Genomic DNA, 18,953 nt, shown 5'->3' on the forward strand with positions numbered 1-18,953 from the left:
GTGTATTTTTGTTCAAATGCATATATATAATAACAATTGTAGTGTTCCCTGAAAGAAGATTTAGAGCCACTCTAAGAAGACTTCAGATCCAGGCCATTTATGAGATGAAGAAATAACAAGAATAAAAAGCCTGGAAGATGTCTTCTTATTTGACATGGAAAGAAGAATGGCTGTGGCCTTGGGCCTTTTTGGTTTAAATCTTGAAGTTCTATCAAATAATTTTGGTTATTGACTTTGAGACTATTATAACCAAGTTCTTATTAAAGGACCCAAAAATATACTCACAAACTTTTTTTTCTAAGCCACTTCTTTTTATCACGAAGATGAAGAAAGTAAACAAACAAGTGACATCAGTCTTTTTTATACTCAGGTGACGAACATGTGACATGCGTGCTCTGGCAACTTTTTCCACATCACTGGCAGACATAATTAACTGATCATGATACTCTTTACTGCTAAACTAAGACCCGATCTCATAATCTCCCTCAACAGAGTATTGCCAGGTGCCACCACCTATTAAAGTCTGCACCTGAGACAAAACCTCTTTGCCAGCCTCCTCGTATATTGGTGCTGAGCATATATAGGTGGTTAGTCTGAATGTGATAAAAAATAAAAGATCAAAGGTTATTGCTATTGTGGTTTTTATAAGGAGGTGAGTAGCTGGCATTAGGCCTGATCTATAGAGTAAGAGTGTCACTATGGTAACCATAACAAGTCATTGACCCGACAGCTCATCAGCACAGTCTATCCTGCTTCCGGCCAAGTGGGATTGAGGCCAGCAAACTTAAAGGACCCTCTGAAGGCTACTTGGACTCAGGTCAGTGGTATAGGCCACAAAGGGGTTACACACAGAGGGACACGAAAGAGTCTGATCCACATCTGGGGCTGCCTGGACAGGGCACCAATAACTGAAGAGAAAAGACAAGAAGAAATATGGTGGGTTGAAGATCCAATCATCAGGGAAAAGGTAACCCAACAGTGGGGATGCGAAAGTAGCCCTGCAGAGCACAGTGGGACAGCAGGCAGGAGAGTCCCAGACACTGCTGCATCGATACCACTCCCTCCTTTGCCACCGCAGTGCATTTGTTTATGTGCTGTCATAGTAACAACAGCCGCTCGGCTCCCTGTAGCTCAGTACTGCTTCCAGAGCACTTTCCCAGCTGCGATCTCGTTTGTTCCCCACCTCAGTCAACACAGGGGAAGCAGACATTGTGTCCCCCGATTTTACCACTAAAGTGCAGCTCATTTGTCCAAAATCACATAGCTGTTGCACCCTAAAGTTCCTTTCATCTGAAACATCTGTAGAAGGAGGTGACAGAAGATGCGTATTTTGGATTATTTCCCATCCTAATGTTCAAATAACTGTGCCTTCCATAGCTGCACATGTACAGAGCAGCTTGCAGGTGGGTGGTGAGCCAGGTGCATGTTCCAGACAGGATGGTGAAGGTGGCTTCCCCCTGCCCCAGAGTAGCTTCTGAATCATGTACTAGTAGATGTGCCATCAGGCCCTCAGTCACTGAAGGAGCCTTTCTGTTTATCTCTCTGACAGCTGGTGACCCTGTTGCAGATGTGGGTTGTACCTTAGTTTTTCACAATAAAAATTCACTGGTGGTGGAGACAGGAGAAGATGGTGGAAGAGTAGGGGGCGGAGATAAACTTCCTCCCCACAGATACATCAGAAATACATCTACACGTGGAACTGCTCCTATAGAACACCCACTGAACACTGGCAGAAGACCTCAGACCTCCCAAAAGCCATGTGGAGGACAGTCTCTTGGTGCTCCAGCCAAGCATCAGGGCTGTGCCTCTGAGGTGGGAGAGCCAACTTCAGGACACTGGTCCACAAGAGACCTCCCAGCTCCACATAATATCAAACGGCAAAAATCTCCCAGAGATCTCCATCTCAACACCAACACCCAGCTTCACTCAACGACCAGCAAGCTACAGTGCTGGACACCCTATGCCAAACAACTAGCAAGACAGGAACAGAGCCCCATCCATTAGCAGAGAGGATGCCTAAAATCATAAAAAGGCCACAGACACCCCAAAGCACACCACCAGATGTGGACCTGCCCACCAGAAAGACAAGATCCGGCCTCATCCACCAGAACATAGGCACTAGTCCCCTCCACCAGGAAACCTACACAACCCACTGAACCAACCTTAGCCACTGGGGACAGACACCAAAAACAACGGGAACTACAAACCTGCAGCCTGCAAAAAGGAGACCCCAAATACAGTAAGATAAGCAAAATGAAAAGACAGAAAAACACACAGCAGATGAAGGAGCAAGATAAAAACCCACCAGACCTAACAAATGAAGAGGAAATAGGCAGTCTACCTGAAAAAGAATTCAGAATAATGATAGTAAAGATGATCCAAAATCTTGGAAATAGAAAAGAGAAAATTCAAGAAACACTTAACAAGGACCTAGAAGAACTAAAGAGGAAACAAGCAATGATGAATAACACAATGAATGAAATTAAAAATACTCTAGAAGGGATCAATAGCAGTATAACTGAGGCAGAAGGATGGATAAGTGACCTGGAAGATAAAATAGTGGAAATAACTACTGCAGAGCAGAATAAAGAAAAAAGAATGAAAAGAACTGAGGACAGTCTCAGACACCTCTGGAACAACATTAAATGCATCAACATTCGAATTATATGGGTCTCAGAAGAAGAAGAGAAAAAGAAAGGGACTGAGAAAATATTTGAAGAGATTGTAGTTGAAAACTTCCCAAATATGGGAAAGGAAATAGTTAATCAAGTCTAGGAAGCACATAAAGTCCCATACAGGATAAATCCAAGGAGAAACACACCAAGATACATATTAATCAAGCTATCGAATATTAAATACAAAGAAAACATATTAAAAGCAGCAAGGGAAAAACAAATAACACACAAAGGAATCCCCATAAGGTTAACAGCTGATCTTTCAGCAGAAACTCTGCAAGCCAGAAGGGAGTGGCAGGACATATTTAAAGTGATGAAGGAGAAAAACCTACAACAAAGATCACTCTAACCAGCAAGGATCTCATTCAGATTTGATGGAGAAATTAAAACCTTTACAGACAAGCAAAAGCTGAGAGAGTTCAGCACCACCAAACCAGCTTTACAACAAATGCTAAAGGAACTTCTCTAGGCAGGAAACACAAGAGAAGGAAAAGACCTACAATAACAAACCCAAAACAATTAAGAAAATGGGAATAGGAACATACATATCGATAATTACCTTAAATGTAAATGGATTAAATGCTCCCACCAAAAGACACAGACTGGCTGAATGGATACAAAAACAAGACCCTTATATATGCTGTCTACAAGAGACCCACTTCAGACCCAGGGACAAATACAGACTGAAAGTGTGGGGATGGAAAAATATATTCCATGCAAATGGAAATCAGAAGAAAGCTGTAGTAGCAATTCTCATTGCAGACAAAATAGACTTTAAAACAAAGACTATTACAAGAGACAAAGAAGGACACTACATAATGATCAAGGGATCAATCCAAGAAGGAGATATAACAATTGTAAATATTTATGCACCCAACATAGGAGCACATCAATACATAAGACAAATACAAGCAGCCATAAAAGGGGAAATCGACAGTAACACAATCATAGTAGGGGACTTTAACACCCCACTTTCACCAATGGACAGATCATCCAAAATGAAAATAAATAAGGAAACACAAGCTTTAAATGACACATTAAACAAGATGGACTTAATTGATATTTATAGGACATTCCATCCGAAAACAACAGAATACACATTATTCTCAAGTGCTCATGGAACATTCACCAGGATAGATCATATCTTGGGCCACAAATCTAGCCTTGGTAAATTTAAGAATAGTGAAATCTTATCAAGCATCTTATCTGACCACAATGCTATCAACTACAGGAAAAAAATCTGTAAAAAAATACAAACACATGGAGGCTAAACAATACACTACTTAATAACGAAGTGATCACTGAAGAAATCAAAGAGGAAATCAAAAAATACCTAGAAATAAATGACAATGGAGACATGAAGACCCAAAACCTATTGGATGCAGCAAAAGCAGCTCTAAGAGGGAAGTTTATAGCTATACAATCCTACCTTAAGAAACAGGAAGCATCTCAAATAAACAACGTGACCTTGCACCTAAAGCAATTAGAGAAAGAACAAAAAAACCCCGAAGTTAGCAGAAGGGAAGAAATCATAAAGATCAGATCAGAAATAAATGAAAATGAAATGAAGGAAGTGATAGCAAAGATCAATAAAACTAAAAGCTGGTTCTTTGAGAAGATAAATAAAATTGATAAACCATTAGCCAGACTCATCATGAAAAAAAAGGGAGAAGACTCAAATCAATAGAATTAGAAATGAAAAAGGAGAAGTAACAACTGACACTGCAGAAATACAAAGGATCATGAGAGATTACTACAAGCAACTCTATGTCAATAAAATGGACAACCTGGAAGAAATGGACAAATTCTTAGAAATGCACAGCCTGCCAAGACTGAACCAGGAAGAAATAGAAACTATGAACACACAAATCAGAAGCACTGAAATTGAAACTGCGATTAAAAGTCTTCCAACAAACAAAAGCCCAGGACCTGATGGCTTCACAGGCGAATTCTATAAACATTTAGAGAAGAGATAACACCTATCTTTCTCAAACTCTTCCAAAATATAGCAGAGGGAGAAACACTCCCAAACTCATTCTATGAGGCCACCATCACTCTGATACCAAAACCAGACAAAGATATCACAAAGAAAGAAAACTACAGGCTAATATCACTGATGAACGTAGATGCAAAAATCCTCAACAAAATACTAGCAAACAGAACCCAACAGCACATTAAAAGGATCATACACCATGATCAAGTGGGGTTTATTCCAGGAATGCAAGGATTCTTCAATATACGCAAATCAATCAGTGTGACACACCATATTAACAAATTGAAGGAGGAAAAACATATGATCATCTCAATAGATGCAGAGAAAGCTTTCAACAAAATTCAACACCCAATTACGATAAAAACCCTCCAGAAAGTAGGCATAGAGGGAACTTTCCTCAACATAATAAAGGTCATATATGACAAACCCACAGCCAACATTGTTCTCAATGGTGAAAAACTGAAACCATTCCCACTAAGATCAGGAAAAAGACAAGGTTGCCCACTCTCACCACACTTATTCAACGTAGTTTTGGAAGTTTTAGCCACAGCAATCAGAGAAGAAAAAGAAATAAAAGGAATCCAAATTGGAAAAGAAGAAGTAAAGCTGTCACTGTTTGCAGATGACATATTATACATAGAGAATCCTAAAGATGCTACCAGAAAACTACTAGAGCTAATCAATGAATTTGGTAAAGTAGCAGGATACAGAATTAATGCACAGAAATCTCTTGTATTCCTATACTCTAATGATGAAAAACCGGAAAGTGAAATTAAGAAAATACTCGCATTTATCATTGCAACAAAAAGAATAAAATATATAGGAATAAACCTACCTAAGGAGACAAAGACCTGTATGCAGAAAATTATAAGACACTGATGAAAGAAATTATAGATGATACAAATAGATGGAGAGATATACCATGTTCATGGATTGGAAGAATCAACATTGTGAAAATGACTCTACTACCCAAAGCAATCTGCAGATTCAATGCAATCCCTATCAAACTCCCACTGGCATTTTTCACAGAACTAGAACAAAAAATTTCACCATTTGTATGGAAACACAAAAGACTCCGAATAGCCAAAGCAATCTTGAGAAAGAAAAACGGAGCTGGAGGAATCAGGCTCCTGCACTTCAGACTATACTACAAAACTACAATAATCAAGACAGTAGGGTACTGGCACAGAAACAGAAATATAGATCAATGGAACAGGATAGAAACTCCAGAGATAAACCCACGCACATATGGTCACCTTATCTTTGATAAAGGAGGCAAGAATATACAGTGGAGAAAAGACAGCCTCTTCAATAAGTGGTGCTGGGAAAGCTGGACAGGTACATGTAAAAATATGAAATTAGAACACTCCTTAACACCATACACAAAAATAAACTCAAAATGGATTAGAGACCTAAGTGTAAGACCCTATCAAACTCTTAGAGGAAAACATAGGTAGACCACTATATGACATAAATCACAGCAAGATCCTTTTTGACCCACCTCCTAGAGAAATGGAAGTAAAACCAAAAATAAACAAATGGTACCTAATGAAACTTCAAAGCTTTTGCACAGCAAAGGAAACCATAAACAAGACCAAAAGACAGCCCTCAGAATGGGAGAAAATATTTGCAAATGAAGCAACTGACAAAGGATTAATCTCCAAAATTTATAAGTAGCTCATGCAGATCAATAACAAAAAAACAAACAACCCAATCCAAAAATGGGCAGAAGAACTAAATAGACATTTCACCAAAGAAGATATACAGATTGCCAACAAACACATTAAAGAATGTTCAACATCATTAATCATTAGAGAAATGCAAATCAAAACTACAATGAGATCTCATCTCACACCAGTCAGAAGGGCCATCATCAAAAAATCTAGAAACAATAAATGCTGAAGAGGGTGTTGAGAAAAGGGAACACTCTTGCACTGTTGGTTGGAATGTGAATTGGTACAGCCACTATGGAGAACAGTATGGAGGTTCCTTAAAATACTACAAATAGAACTACCATACGACCCAGCAATCTCACTACTGGGCATATCCCCTGAGGAAACCAGAATTCAAAAAGAGTTATGTCCCAAAATGTTCATTGCAGCTCTATTTGAAATAGACAGGACATGGGAGCAACCTAAGTGTCCATCAACAGATGAATGGATAAAGAAGATGTGGCACATATATACAATGGAATATTACTCAGCCATTAAAAGAAACACAATTGAGTTATTTGTAGTGAGGTGGATGGACCTAGAGTCTGTCATACAGAGTGAAGTCAGAAAGTGAAAAACAAATACCATATGCTAACACATATATATGGAATCTAAGAGAAAAAAAGGTCATGAAGAACCTAGGGGTAAGGCGGGAATAAAGTCTCAGACCTACTAGAGAATGGACTTAAGGATATGGGGAGGGGGAAGGGTAAGCTGTGACAAAGCGAGAGAGAGGCATGGACATATATACACTACCAAACATAAAATAGATAGCTAGTGGGAAGTAGCCGCATAGCACAGGGAGATCAGCTAGGTGGTTTGTGACCACCCAGAGGGGTGGGTTAGGGAGGGTGGGAGGGAGGGAGATGCAAGAGGGAAGAGACATGGGAACATATGTATATGTATAACTGATTCACTTTGTTATAAAGCAGAAACTAACACACCATTGTAAAGCAATTATACTGCAATAAAGATGTTAAAAAAAAAACTTTACTGGTGGTGATTTCTGTCTATGTGGGGAATGTTCTCAGTTATTACCAGCTACATCCTCTTCAGCGCTACCCAAAAACCCCTCTCAGGGAGAACACCACAGTATGTATTCCATTCCTTCTTTCCCCACCACACCCTTAATTTTAACCATTAGAAAGTATATTTAATATCCATTTTCATGATGAGGAGGAGGGTATTACACCTCTTTGACCCTTTGTAGCAAAACTGGAGATTTGCTCTACTGCTGTGCATTCACATTCCTATTTAATGGTGATTCCAACATGTCTGTGAAATTTATTATTTTAGACATCAGCTAGTGAAGGCCTGGAGAAAGAGAAGTGAAACTATTGTTTAAATTTTTTAGAGCACTATTTGCATGTTGACTTTTTCCTCAGCATTTTATTGGATCCCATGCTAAGTCACATCACATACATTTTATCATAAAGCAAGAGTTGGAAGTTTGTACTTCTAACAACTACGTATGTATTTTATGTCTGATAAATCATGACTAATGGACAAGCTATTACTCTCATAACAAATGAAGTTTAATATTCCAGTGCTCACTTTAATTCCCATTGCCAACCTCTTGAAATGTATATAATTCCATCAGATCATTCACAAATCTTTCCAAAGGGCTTATAACCTCATAATGTGTCCACAAGTTTGTTCTTGCTCTCTGTGTTCTTGTTCTGAACAAGATCTGAATCCAATCCAGATAAAACTGATGAGATGAAGAGAAAATGTGTAGTGTTCAATGATAATAAGGCAATGTCAAATTTTGATCTGTGTAGGAGAATAAATCATAAGCTTCTATGAAATATTTTTATGATTTTTTAGCCATTCAGGTATTCTTTTTTAATCCTCTAGAAAAGTGGGAGAGATAAATATCAATTTTTTCTTCTACTTTGGAGAAGGAAAATATATTCAGTGAGAGAAACCAGATAAATAAATGTAAAGATAAAGAGTGAAATTCAAATAAATGAATTCTGGTTTATGAGTATCTTAATTTAATCCCATTTGGGGAAGAGCTTTAGGGTGGTATTAAGAGACCTTCTAAATTGGCCAGTTTGGAGTTTTATACAGCCTTTGTAGGGCCTGGTTTATCCATCAGTAAATGGACATATGGTATCCTTTCTCCTTCTTACAAAATATAAGTTGTTTAAAACTTGTGAAAGGGATCTAAGTTTTGGATGAATTGAAATTTACTTGTTTTCATCCCCTGAACATAATTCATATTCTATTTCAATGAGAATGGTTCACTTTTCTACTGTATAATGAATTACCTGAGCTAAATGCTGTATATCTGTGCACATGAAGAGGAACTCCAATACCAAAAGTACCCAAATGCGGCCTCATGGCACTTCACAGCTCCTATATCTCAGATGGCCAGGGCCCATGCTGTCTGCTGCTCATGCTCACCGTGCTCCCACTCCAGCTTCTTCGGGCTGCTCAGCTCCAAGCCCTGACACAGTCTGAGAGCCAAGATGCTCCACTGACATCTTAAGAGACAACAATGGGAGAGGCTGATTAAGGCCCCATTTCTTCCTGGATAAAGAAGCTCCAGTTCATGAGAGGTAGTACACCCTAAGGATCTTTATGGATCGTTGCTTATTCATCATATTATAGGTAAGTCCCATATTAGCTATGTTCCATTTGGAAGTGGAGGATTTCATGACAAACGAGGAAAGCTGGTTGGAACAAATTGGCATGGTGCAGAAGGCAAACCCAAGAAGAGTCTCCAGTACCAACGCCATTTAAAAACCAGCTGTTCCGCTCCCAGAGTATACAAGGGCTCCTCTGTGGAAAAGAGAACTGAGAAAGGGAAGTGGGTTTCCTCTCTACTATAGCTGGGTTTGTCTGTCAAGCAATATTCAGGCTCAAAAACAGGCCACAGGCCAGCCACAAAGAGTTGGGCTCGATCACATCAACTCCAACTTAAGGCCAAGCTTCCCTTTGTGGAGGCTGCTCTGACACCAACACAATTTCTGATCTAGCATATCTGTGTCCAGTGTAATCTGAGTAGCAAGGAAGTTCTGGGCTTTACAAACTCATACCGCCAATAAGCAGGAAGATTTGGGTGGGGAGAGGGAGAGGTACATTTGGAAAACATAACACAACCATAAAAACAATATGACATATTGAGTTACTACATTTTCTCACATAATCTTCGGGACTGCTTTAGGATCTGGTGCTACCCTCCTCACTTCATAAATGAGGCAATCACAGTTTAGAAATGCTAAATAGGGTGGCCAAGGTCCCACAGGTAGTAAGCCAGGGAGCCCAGAATCAAGCCACGGACTACTGGAATGCAAAGCCTCTGCTCCAAGAACATGCTGTGGCTTAATTATATCAACCAGGTGCTTTGCACAGAGAAAGCCTGCAGTTTAAACAGTTATTAATCAGACACACCTCTAATGCTGGTACAACCTTGAGATGGGCAGAAAGTACATGTGGAGTTCAGGGAAGCCCACTCTGGTGCTGCCAATGTTGTGAGGGTTGGAGGGGATATCCTCTCAGAGCTGCCACTTTTCCCACTTTTCCCATCATCACCCTTTTTGGCAACATTAACTTCTGCCTTTATCTCGATGCACTGAACGATGCTCCACAGTGCTCAACACTGGCAAGTCATAAGGACTGATGGCCCAAGGAGTCACTGTGGCAAAAAGACCACAAAAGCCCTTTCTGGCTCCCTTTGGAGAGCCTCATAGTGATTTAAGACACCTTGTGCAGCCCATGTGAGTTTCCTGCTCCAAGTAACTCTCCATTGTTGACCCCTCTGATGAGGCAGGATTACACCCATAGGAGAAGGTGCTGTCTAGATAACTCTTGTATGTCACTTGCTTGAAGTGGAGAAAGCATTTCATCATAGAAATAATTTAAATGACAAGTCATTTATCAGGCAAGCCCACAAACCCCTATTTAAATCATATTTCATAAGGTGCCTTCTAACCAGAACCCAGTGAAGCACAGTATCTTTTAAAATAGCAATGGCCCCAGCCCACACCCACTCCAGCCACCCTGCCTAGGCAGCCCAGCCCCAGCATGCCCTAGGAAATCCCCAGCCCATGCCCACTCCAGCCCTAGCCAGCCTGCCAAAGCTGTCCAGCACACACAGTCCACACAGGGGTGCTGCTGCACAAGGCCACCTCCTTCAAGACTGGGAGGTAACTATTACACCTAATTCTTAGAAACAAATACAAAAGGCCAAACAAATGAGGAGACAAAGGAATTTTAAAGAACAGAACAAGATAAAATTCCAGAAAAAAAAAAAAACTAATGAAACAGAGATAAGTAATTTACCCGATAAAGAGTTCAGTTAATGGTCATAAAGATGCTCACAGATCTTGGGAAAAGAATGGAGGAACACAGTGAGAACTTCAACATATAGTTAGGAAGAGAACCAATCAGAGCTGAAGAATACAAAAACTGAAATGAAAAATACACTAGAGGGAATCAACAGCAGATTAGATGATACAGAAGAATGGATCAGTGACCTGGAAGACAGAATAGTGGAAATCACCCAATCGGAACAACAAAAAGAAAAAAGAATTTTAAAAAATGAGGATATATTAAGGGACTTCTGGGACAGCATCAAGTATACTAACATTCACATTACAGGGGTCTGAGAAGGAGAAGAGAGGGAGAAAGGGACAGAAAATTTCTTTGAAGAAATAATGACTGAACAATTCCCTAATCTGGAAAACGAAACAGATATGCAGATCCAGGAAGCACAGAGAATTCTAAACATAATGAACCCAAAGTGATCCACATCAACACATGTCATAATTGAAATGGCAAAAGTTAAAGATAAAGAGAATATTTTAAAGGCAGCAAGAAAAAATAAGTGACATATAAGGAAACCCCCAATTTTTCAGCAGAAACTTTACAAGCCAAAAGAGAGGGGCAGGATATATTTAAAGTGCTAAAAGGAAAAAAAATTACAACCAAGAATGCTCTTCCCAGAAAGGTTATCATTCAGAATTGAAAGAGAAATAAAGAGGTTCCCAGGTAAGCAAAAACTAAGAGTTCATCACCACTAAACCAGCCTTAAAAGAAATGTTGATGGGTTTCCTTTAAGTGGAAAACAAATAGCCATACTGGACATAAGAAAATATGTGAAAGAAAAGAAATTCACTGGTAAAGGCAAATAGATAGTGAAGGCAGTGGATCAACCACCAGTAGTATGAAGGTTAAAGGACAAAATTTGTAAAATAAACTATAACTACAATAAGTAGTTAAGGGATACACAAAGTGAAAAGATATAAAATTTGATGCCAAAACCATAAAACATGGGCTGGAGGGGAGTAAAAATGTAGTACTTCTAGAATGTATTCAAATAAGTGACCATCAGCTTAAAACACACACACACACACACACACACACACACACACACATATATAGTTACATGTATATGAAACTCATGAACCACAAACCAAAAACCCACAATAGAAATACCAAAAAATAAAGTGAAAAGAATTCTAACCTAACACTAGAGAAAATCATCAAACCACAGGGGAAGAGACTAAAAGAAGGAGAAAGGAACAGAGAACTACAAAAATGACCAAAAAACAATTAACAAAATGGCAATAAGTACATACTTATCATAAGAACTTTAAATGTAAATGGACTAAATTCTCCAATCAAAGGACATAGGGTGGCTGAATGGATTAAAAAAAAACCCAAACCCATTTATATGCTGGCTTCACATCAGATCTAAAAACACACACTGACTTAGAGTGAAAGGATGGGAAAAGATATTCCATGCAAATGGAAACTAAAAGAAAGCTAGGGTAGCAATACTCATATCAGACAAAATAGACTTTAAAACAAAGACTAAAACAAAAGACAAAGAAAGGCATTACAAAATTATAAAGGGGTCAGTCCAAGAAAAGGATATAATATCTGTGAATATTTATGCACCCAACATTAGGAGGACCTAAATACAATATAACAAATATTAACAGACATAAAGGGAGAAATCGACAGCAGTACAGTAAGAGCAAGGGATTTTACTGTTCCACTTATATCAATGGATAGATCAGCCAGATAGAAAATCAGTAAGGAAACATTGGCCTTAAATGATTAGATCAGATGAACTTAATAGATATATATAGAACACTGCATCCAAAAACTGCAGAATACACATTCTTTTCAAGTGCACATGGAACATTCTCCAGGGTAGATAACATGCTAGGCCATGTGTCAAACAAGTGTCAATAAATTTAAGAAGATCAAAATCATATCAAGTGTTTTTCCTGATCACAACAGTATAAAAGTAGAAATCAATTACAAGAAAAAAACTGGAAAAAATATAAACACATGGATACTAAACAACTTGCTACTAAACGACCAATGAGTGAACAAAGAAATAAAAAGGAAATCAAAAAACACCTCAAGACAAATGTAAATGGAAACACAAAGATCCAAAATCTATGGGATGCAGTGAATCAGTTTTAAGAGGGAAGTTCATAGCAATACAGGCCAACCTCAAGAAACAAGAAAAATCTCAAATAAACAACCTAAATTTACAACTAAAAGGAACTAGAAAAAGAAGACTATACAAAGCCCAAAGTTAGTAGAAGAATGGAAATAATAAAGATCAAAGTGGAAATAAATGAAATAGAGACTTTAAAAAAATTAAAAAGATCAATGAAACTAAGAGCTGTTTCTTTGAAAAGATAAACAAAACTGATGAACCTTTAGCCAGTGTCATTGAGAAAAAAGGAGAGGGCCCAAGTAAATAAAATCAGAAGTGAAATAGGAGAAATTACAACCAATACCACAAACATACAAACAATCATAAGAGACTACTATGAACAATTATCTGCCAACAAATTACACAACCTAGAAAAAATGGATAAATTGCTAGAAAAATACAATCTTCCAAGACTGAATCAGGATGAAATAGAAAACCTGAAAAGACCAATTACTAGTAATGAAATTGAATCAGTAATCAAAAACTTCCAAAAAACAAAAGTCCAGGACCAGATGCTTCACAGGGAGTTCTACCAAACATTTAAAGAAGAGTTAATACTAATCCTTCTCAAACTATTCCAAAAAATTAAAGAGGAAGGAACACTCTCAAACTCAATCTACAAGGCTAGTAATACCCTGATACCAAAACCAGACAAAAACACTACCAAAAAAGAAAATTACAGGCCGATATCCTTGATGATCATAGATGCAAATATCTTCAAAAAATATTAGGAAACCAAATTCAACAATACATTAAAAGGATCATACACCATGATCAAGTGGGATTTATTCCAGGGATGCAAGGATAGTTCAGCATCCACAGATCAATCAACATGATACACCACATTAACAAAACAAAGGATAAAAATCACATGATCATCTCAATGGGTTCAGAAAAGGCATTTGAAAAATTCAACATTGATTTATGATAAAAACTCTCAACAAAGTGGGTATAGAGGGAACATACCTCAACATACTAAATTCCATTTATGACAAACCCACAGCTAACATCATACTCAACAGTGAGAAGCTGGACACTTCTCCTCTAAGATCAGGAACAAGACAAGGATGCCCACTCTCATCACTTTTATTCAACATATTGATAGTTTTGGAAGTCCTAGCCACAGCAATCAGAGGAGTAAAAGAAATAAAAGGAATCTAAATTTGAAAGGAAGAGGTAAAACTGTCACTGTTTGCAGATGACATGATACTATACATAGAAAATCCTAAAGATGTCACCAGAAAAATACTAGAGCTCATTAATGAATTTGGTAAAGTTGCAGGATATAAAATTAATACAAAGAAATCTGTTGCATTTCTATACACTAACAATGAACTATCAGATATAGAAATTAAGGAAACAATCCCACTTATCATAGCATCAAAAAGAATAAAATACCTAGGAATAACCTACCTAAGGAGGTAAAAGACCTGTAGTCAGAAAATTGTAAGACACTGATAAGAGAAATTGAAGATGACACAAATAGAGAGATATACTGGGCTTATGGATTGGAAGAATTAATATTGTTTAAATATCCATACTACCCAAGGCAATCTACAGATTCAATGCAATCCCTATTAAAATACCAATGGCATTTTTCACAAACAGTCCTAGAATTTATATGGAATCACAAAAGACCCCAAATGGCCAAAACAATCTTGAGAAAGAAGAACTGAGCTGGAGGTATCACACTCCCTGATTTCAAACCATACTACAAAGCTATAGTAATCAAAACAGTATGGTACTGGCACAGAAACAGACACTTAGATCAGTGGAACAGAATAGAGAGTCCAGAAATAAGCCCATGCTAATATGGTCAATTAATCTACAATAAAGGAGGCAAGAATATACAATGGCGAAAAGACAGTGTCTTCAGTAAATGGCACTGGGAAAACTGAACAGCTACATGTAAAAGAATGAAACTAGACCATTTTCTTACACTATATACAAAAATAAACTCAAAATGGATTGAAGGTTTAAATGTAAGACCTGAAACCATAAAAATCCTAGAAGAAAACATAGGCAGTATGCTCTTTGACATCAGTTTTTGCAATATTTTTTTGATCTGTCTCCTCAGGCAAGGACAACAAAAGCAAAAATAAACAAATGGGACCACATCAAACTAAAAAGCTTTTGCACAGCAATGGAAACTATTAACAAAAATGAAAAGGTAACCTACTGCATGGGAGAAGATATTTGCAAATGATATGTTCAATAAGGGGTTAATCTCCAAATATATAAAGAACTCATACAACTCTATCAAAGACCAACAATCCATTTTAAAAGTCGGCTAAGGACATGAATAGACATTTTTCCAAAGAAGACATACAGATGGCCAACAGGCACATGAAAAGATGCTCAACATCAATCATCAGCGAAATGCAAATCAAAACCATAATGAGATATTATCTCACACCTGTCAAATGGCTATTATCAAAAAGACAAGAAGTAATAAGTGTTGGCAAGAATGTGAAGAAAAGGGAACCCTTGTGCACTGTGGGTGGGACTGTAAACTGGTGGAGCCACTATGGAAAACAGTATGGAGGTTCTTTAAAAAAATGTTTAAATACAATTACCTTACCACCCAGCAATTCCTCTTTTGGGTATTTAACCAAAGAAAACAAAAACACTAATTTAAAAACATGTGTGCTCCCCCATGTTCATGGCAGCATTTACAATAGCCAATATATGGAAGCAGCCTAGGTGTCCATCAATAGCTGAATGGATAAAGAAGATAGGGTATATACCCACGATGGAATATTACTCAACCATTAAAATTATCGAATTTCGCATTTTGATTGGACAACATGGATGGACCTAGAGGGTGTTATACTAAGTTCAAAAGTCAGACAAAGACAAATACCATATATTACTTATATGTGGAATGTAAAAACAAACAAACAAATGAAAAAACATAACCAAACAGAGTCATAGATACAGAGAACAAAATAGTGGTTGCCACAGGGGAAGGGAGTGGAGGAATGGGTGAAATAGGTGAAAGGAATTAAGAAGTACAAACTTTGGGACTTCCCTGGTGGTCCAGTGGTAAAGAATCCATCTTACAATGCAGGGGACGCAGGTTTGATCCCTGGTTGGGGAACTAAGATCCCACATACCTCGAGGCAACTAAGCCTGCATGCCACAACGACAGATCCCACACACCCTGGAGCCTGCGCGCCACAACTAGAGAAGAGGAAAACCTGCTCACCACTAGAGAGAAGCCCACGTACCACGATGAAGAGGCCTCGCACTTCAACAAAAGATCCTGCATGCCTCAATGAAGATTCCACGTGCCACAGCTACGTCCTGAGGCAGCCAAACTTAAAAATAAATTAAATAATTTTTTAAAAAAGAAGTACAAATTTCACGTTATAAAGTAAGTAAGTTACAGGAATGCAATGTACAGGCATACCTTTTGCGTCGGGTTCCAGATCACTGCAATAAAGTGAATTTCACAATAGAGTGAGTCACACAAGTTTTCTGGTTCCCCAGTGCACATAAAAGTTTACACTATATATGCTTACACTATACTGTAGCCTATTAAGTGTGCGATAGAAATATATTCAAAAAAACGATGTACATACCTTATTTTTAAATATGCATTGCTAAAATGTGCTAACCATCATCTGAGCCTTCAGCAGGTTGTACTCTTGTTGCTGGCGGAGGGTCTTGCCTCCATGTTGGTGGCTGCTGACTGATCAGGGTGGTGGCCACTGAAGGCTGGGGCTGCTGTGGCTATTTCTTAAAATAAGACAGCGAAGTCGGCCTCATCGATTGACTCTTTCATGGACGATTTCTCTGCAGATGTGGTGCTGTTTGAAAGCATTTTACCCACATAGAACTTCTCTCAAAATTGGAGTCAGTCCTCTCACACCCTGCTGCTGCTTCATCAACTGAGTTTATGTAATATCCCAAATCCTTTGTTGTCATTTGAACAGTCTTCACAGCATCTTCACCAGCAGAAGATTCCATCTCAAGAAACCACTTTCTTTGCTCATCCACATGAAGCAATTCCTCATTTGTTCAAATTTTATCAGGAGATTGCAGCAATTTGGTCGCATCTTCAGGTTCCACACTGAATTCTAGTTCTCTTGCTATCTCCACCACCTCTGCAGTTCCTTCTTCCACTGAAGTCTTGTACTCCTCAAAGTCATCCATGAGGGCTGGAATCAGCTTCTTCCAAACTCCTGTCAATGCTGATATTTTTTACCTGTTCCCATGAATCACAAGTATTCTTAACAGCATTTAGAATGGTGAATCCTTTCCAGAAAGTTTTTTATTTACTTTGCCCAGATCCATCAGAGGAATCACTATTTATGACAGCTATAGCCTTATGAAATGTACTTCTTAAATAATAAGAATTGAAATTGGTCCTTGATTCATGGGCTGCAGAATGGATACTGTATTAGCAGGCATAAAAGCATTAATCTCATTTTCCATCTCCATCAGAGCTCTTGAGTGACCAGGTGCATTGTCAATGAGCAGTAATATTTTGAATCTTTTTTTCTGAGGAGTACTAAGTATTCAGTAAACCTTGTTGCAACCAGATGTGCTGCCATGTAGGCTTTGTTGTTCCATTTATAGAGCAGAGGCAGAATAGACTGAGCATAACTCTTCAGGGCCCTAGGATTTTCGGAATGGTAGATGAGCATTGGCTTCGACTTAAAGTCACCAGCTACATTAAACCCTAACAAGAGCGTCAGCCTGTCCTTTGAAGCTTTGAAGCCAGGCATTGACTTCTCTTCTCTAGCTGTGAAAGTCCTAGAAGGCATCTTCCAATAGAAAGCTGTTTTGTCTACATTGAAAATCTGTCGTTTAGTGCAGCCACCGTCATTAATTATCTTAGCTAGATCTTCCGGATAACTTGCTGCAGCTTCCTGGTGCAACAGCGCTTGCTGCTTCACCTTGCACTTTTGTGTTACAGAGCTAGCGTCTTTCTTTAAATCTTATGAACCAACCTCTGCTGGCTTCAAACTTTTCTTCTGCAGCTTCTTCACCTCTCTCAGCCTTCAGGGAATTGAAGGGAGTGAGGGCCTTCTCTGGATTAGGCTTTGGCTTCAGGGAATGTTATGGGTGCTTTGATCTTCTATCCAGACAACTAAAACTTTCTCCACATCAGCAATAAGGCTGTTTCACTTTCATTTCTGTGTTCACTGGAGCAGCACTTTTAAATTCCTTCAAGTACTTTTCCTTTGCATCCACAACTTGGCTCGCTGTTTGGTGCAAGAGGCCTAGCTCTCAGCCTACTTCTGCTTTGACATGCCTTCCTCACTATGCTTAATCATTTCTACCTTCTGATTTAAAGTGAGAGACACACAACTCTTCCTTTCACTTGAACACTGGGACCACTGTAGGGTTATTAATTGGCCTGATTTCAATATTGTTGTGTCTCAGGGAATAGAGAGGGCTGAGGAAAGGGAGAGAGATGGGGGAACGGCCAGTGGATGGAGCAGTCAGAACACACACAATATTTATCAATTGTTTGCCATCTTACATGGGTGTGGTTTGTGGTACCCCAAAACAATGACAATAGTAACATCAAAGATCACTGATCACAGGTCATCATAACAAATATAATAATAATAAAGTTTGAAATCTTGCAAGGACTACGAAAATGGGACACAGAGACAAAAAGTGAGCAAATGCTGTTGGAAAAAATGGCACATATAGACTTGCTCGACAAAGGATTGACACAAGCCTTCAATTTGTAAAAGCAAAGAAACAAAAAAACCCCTGCAGTATCTGCAAAGTGCAATAAAGCGAGGTCTGCCTGTATAGTTGATAATATAGTAATAACTTTGTATTGTGATAGATGGTAACCAGACTCATAGTGGTGATCATTTTGTAACGCATAAAAATGTCAACTCACTATGTTGTACACCTGAAACTAATAAAATATCATAAGTCAACTATACTTCAATAAAAATTTTTTAAAAATAAATTAAATAATGCTGAAACATTGCATCAGTAATACCATAGAACATAAGCATTTGGTGCAATGTCTCCAACAGGGAGGAAGTTGGGGAAGGTGAGAGTTGGGGACAGGGCTCCAGGGGTCAGAGGTAAAAGGGGGGGCCAGGTCTTTCGAGGGAGACTCTGAATGAAGT

At 38.5% G+C, this 18,953-nt stretch overlaps 1 protein-coding gene across 1 annotated transcript in view; it reads left to right on the forward strand.

The window, feature by feature from the left end:
* The window catches only part of RNF175 (ring finger protein 175), a 59,010-nt gene that overhangs the window by 16,580 nt on the left and 23,477 nt on the right, over positions 1-18,953 (forward strand). The window contains 2 exon segments of the mRNA XM_089911271.1: positions 1,550-1,596; positions 7,365-7,509. Coding sequence (XP_089767397.1) covers positions 1,550-1,596; positions 7,365-7,509 — 192 coding nt within the window.

Source organism: Delphinapterus leucas, chromosome 5, assembly GCF_059928025.1.
Source record: "Delphinapterus leucas isolate spDelLeu-1000000601 "Yukka" chromosome 5, BTC_Dleu_Yukka2, whole genome shotgun sequence".
NCBI lineage: Eukaryota > Metazoa > Chordata > Mammalia > Artiodactyla > Monodontidae > Delphinapterus > Delphinapterus leucas.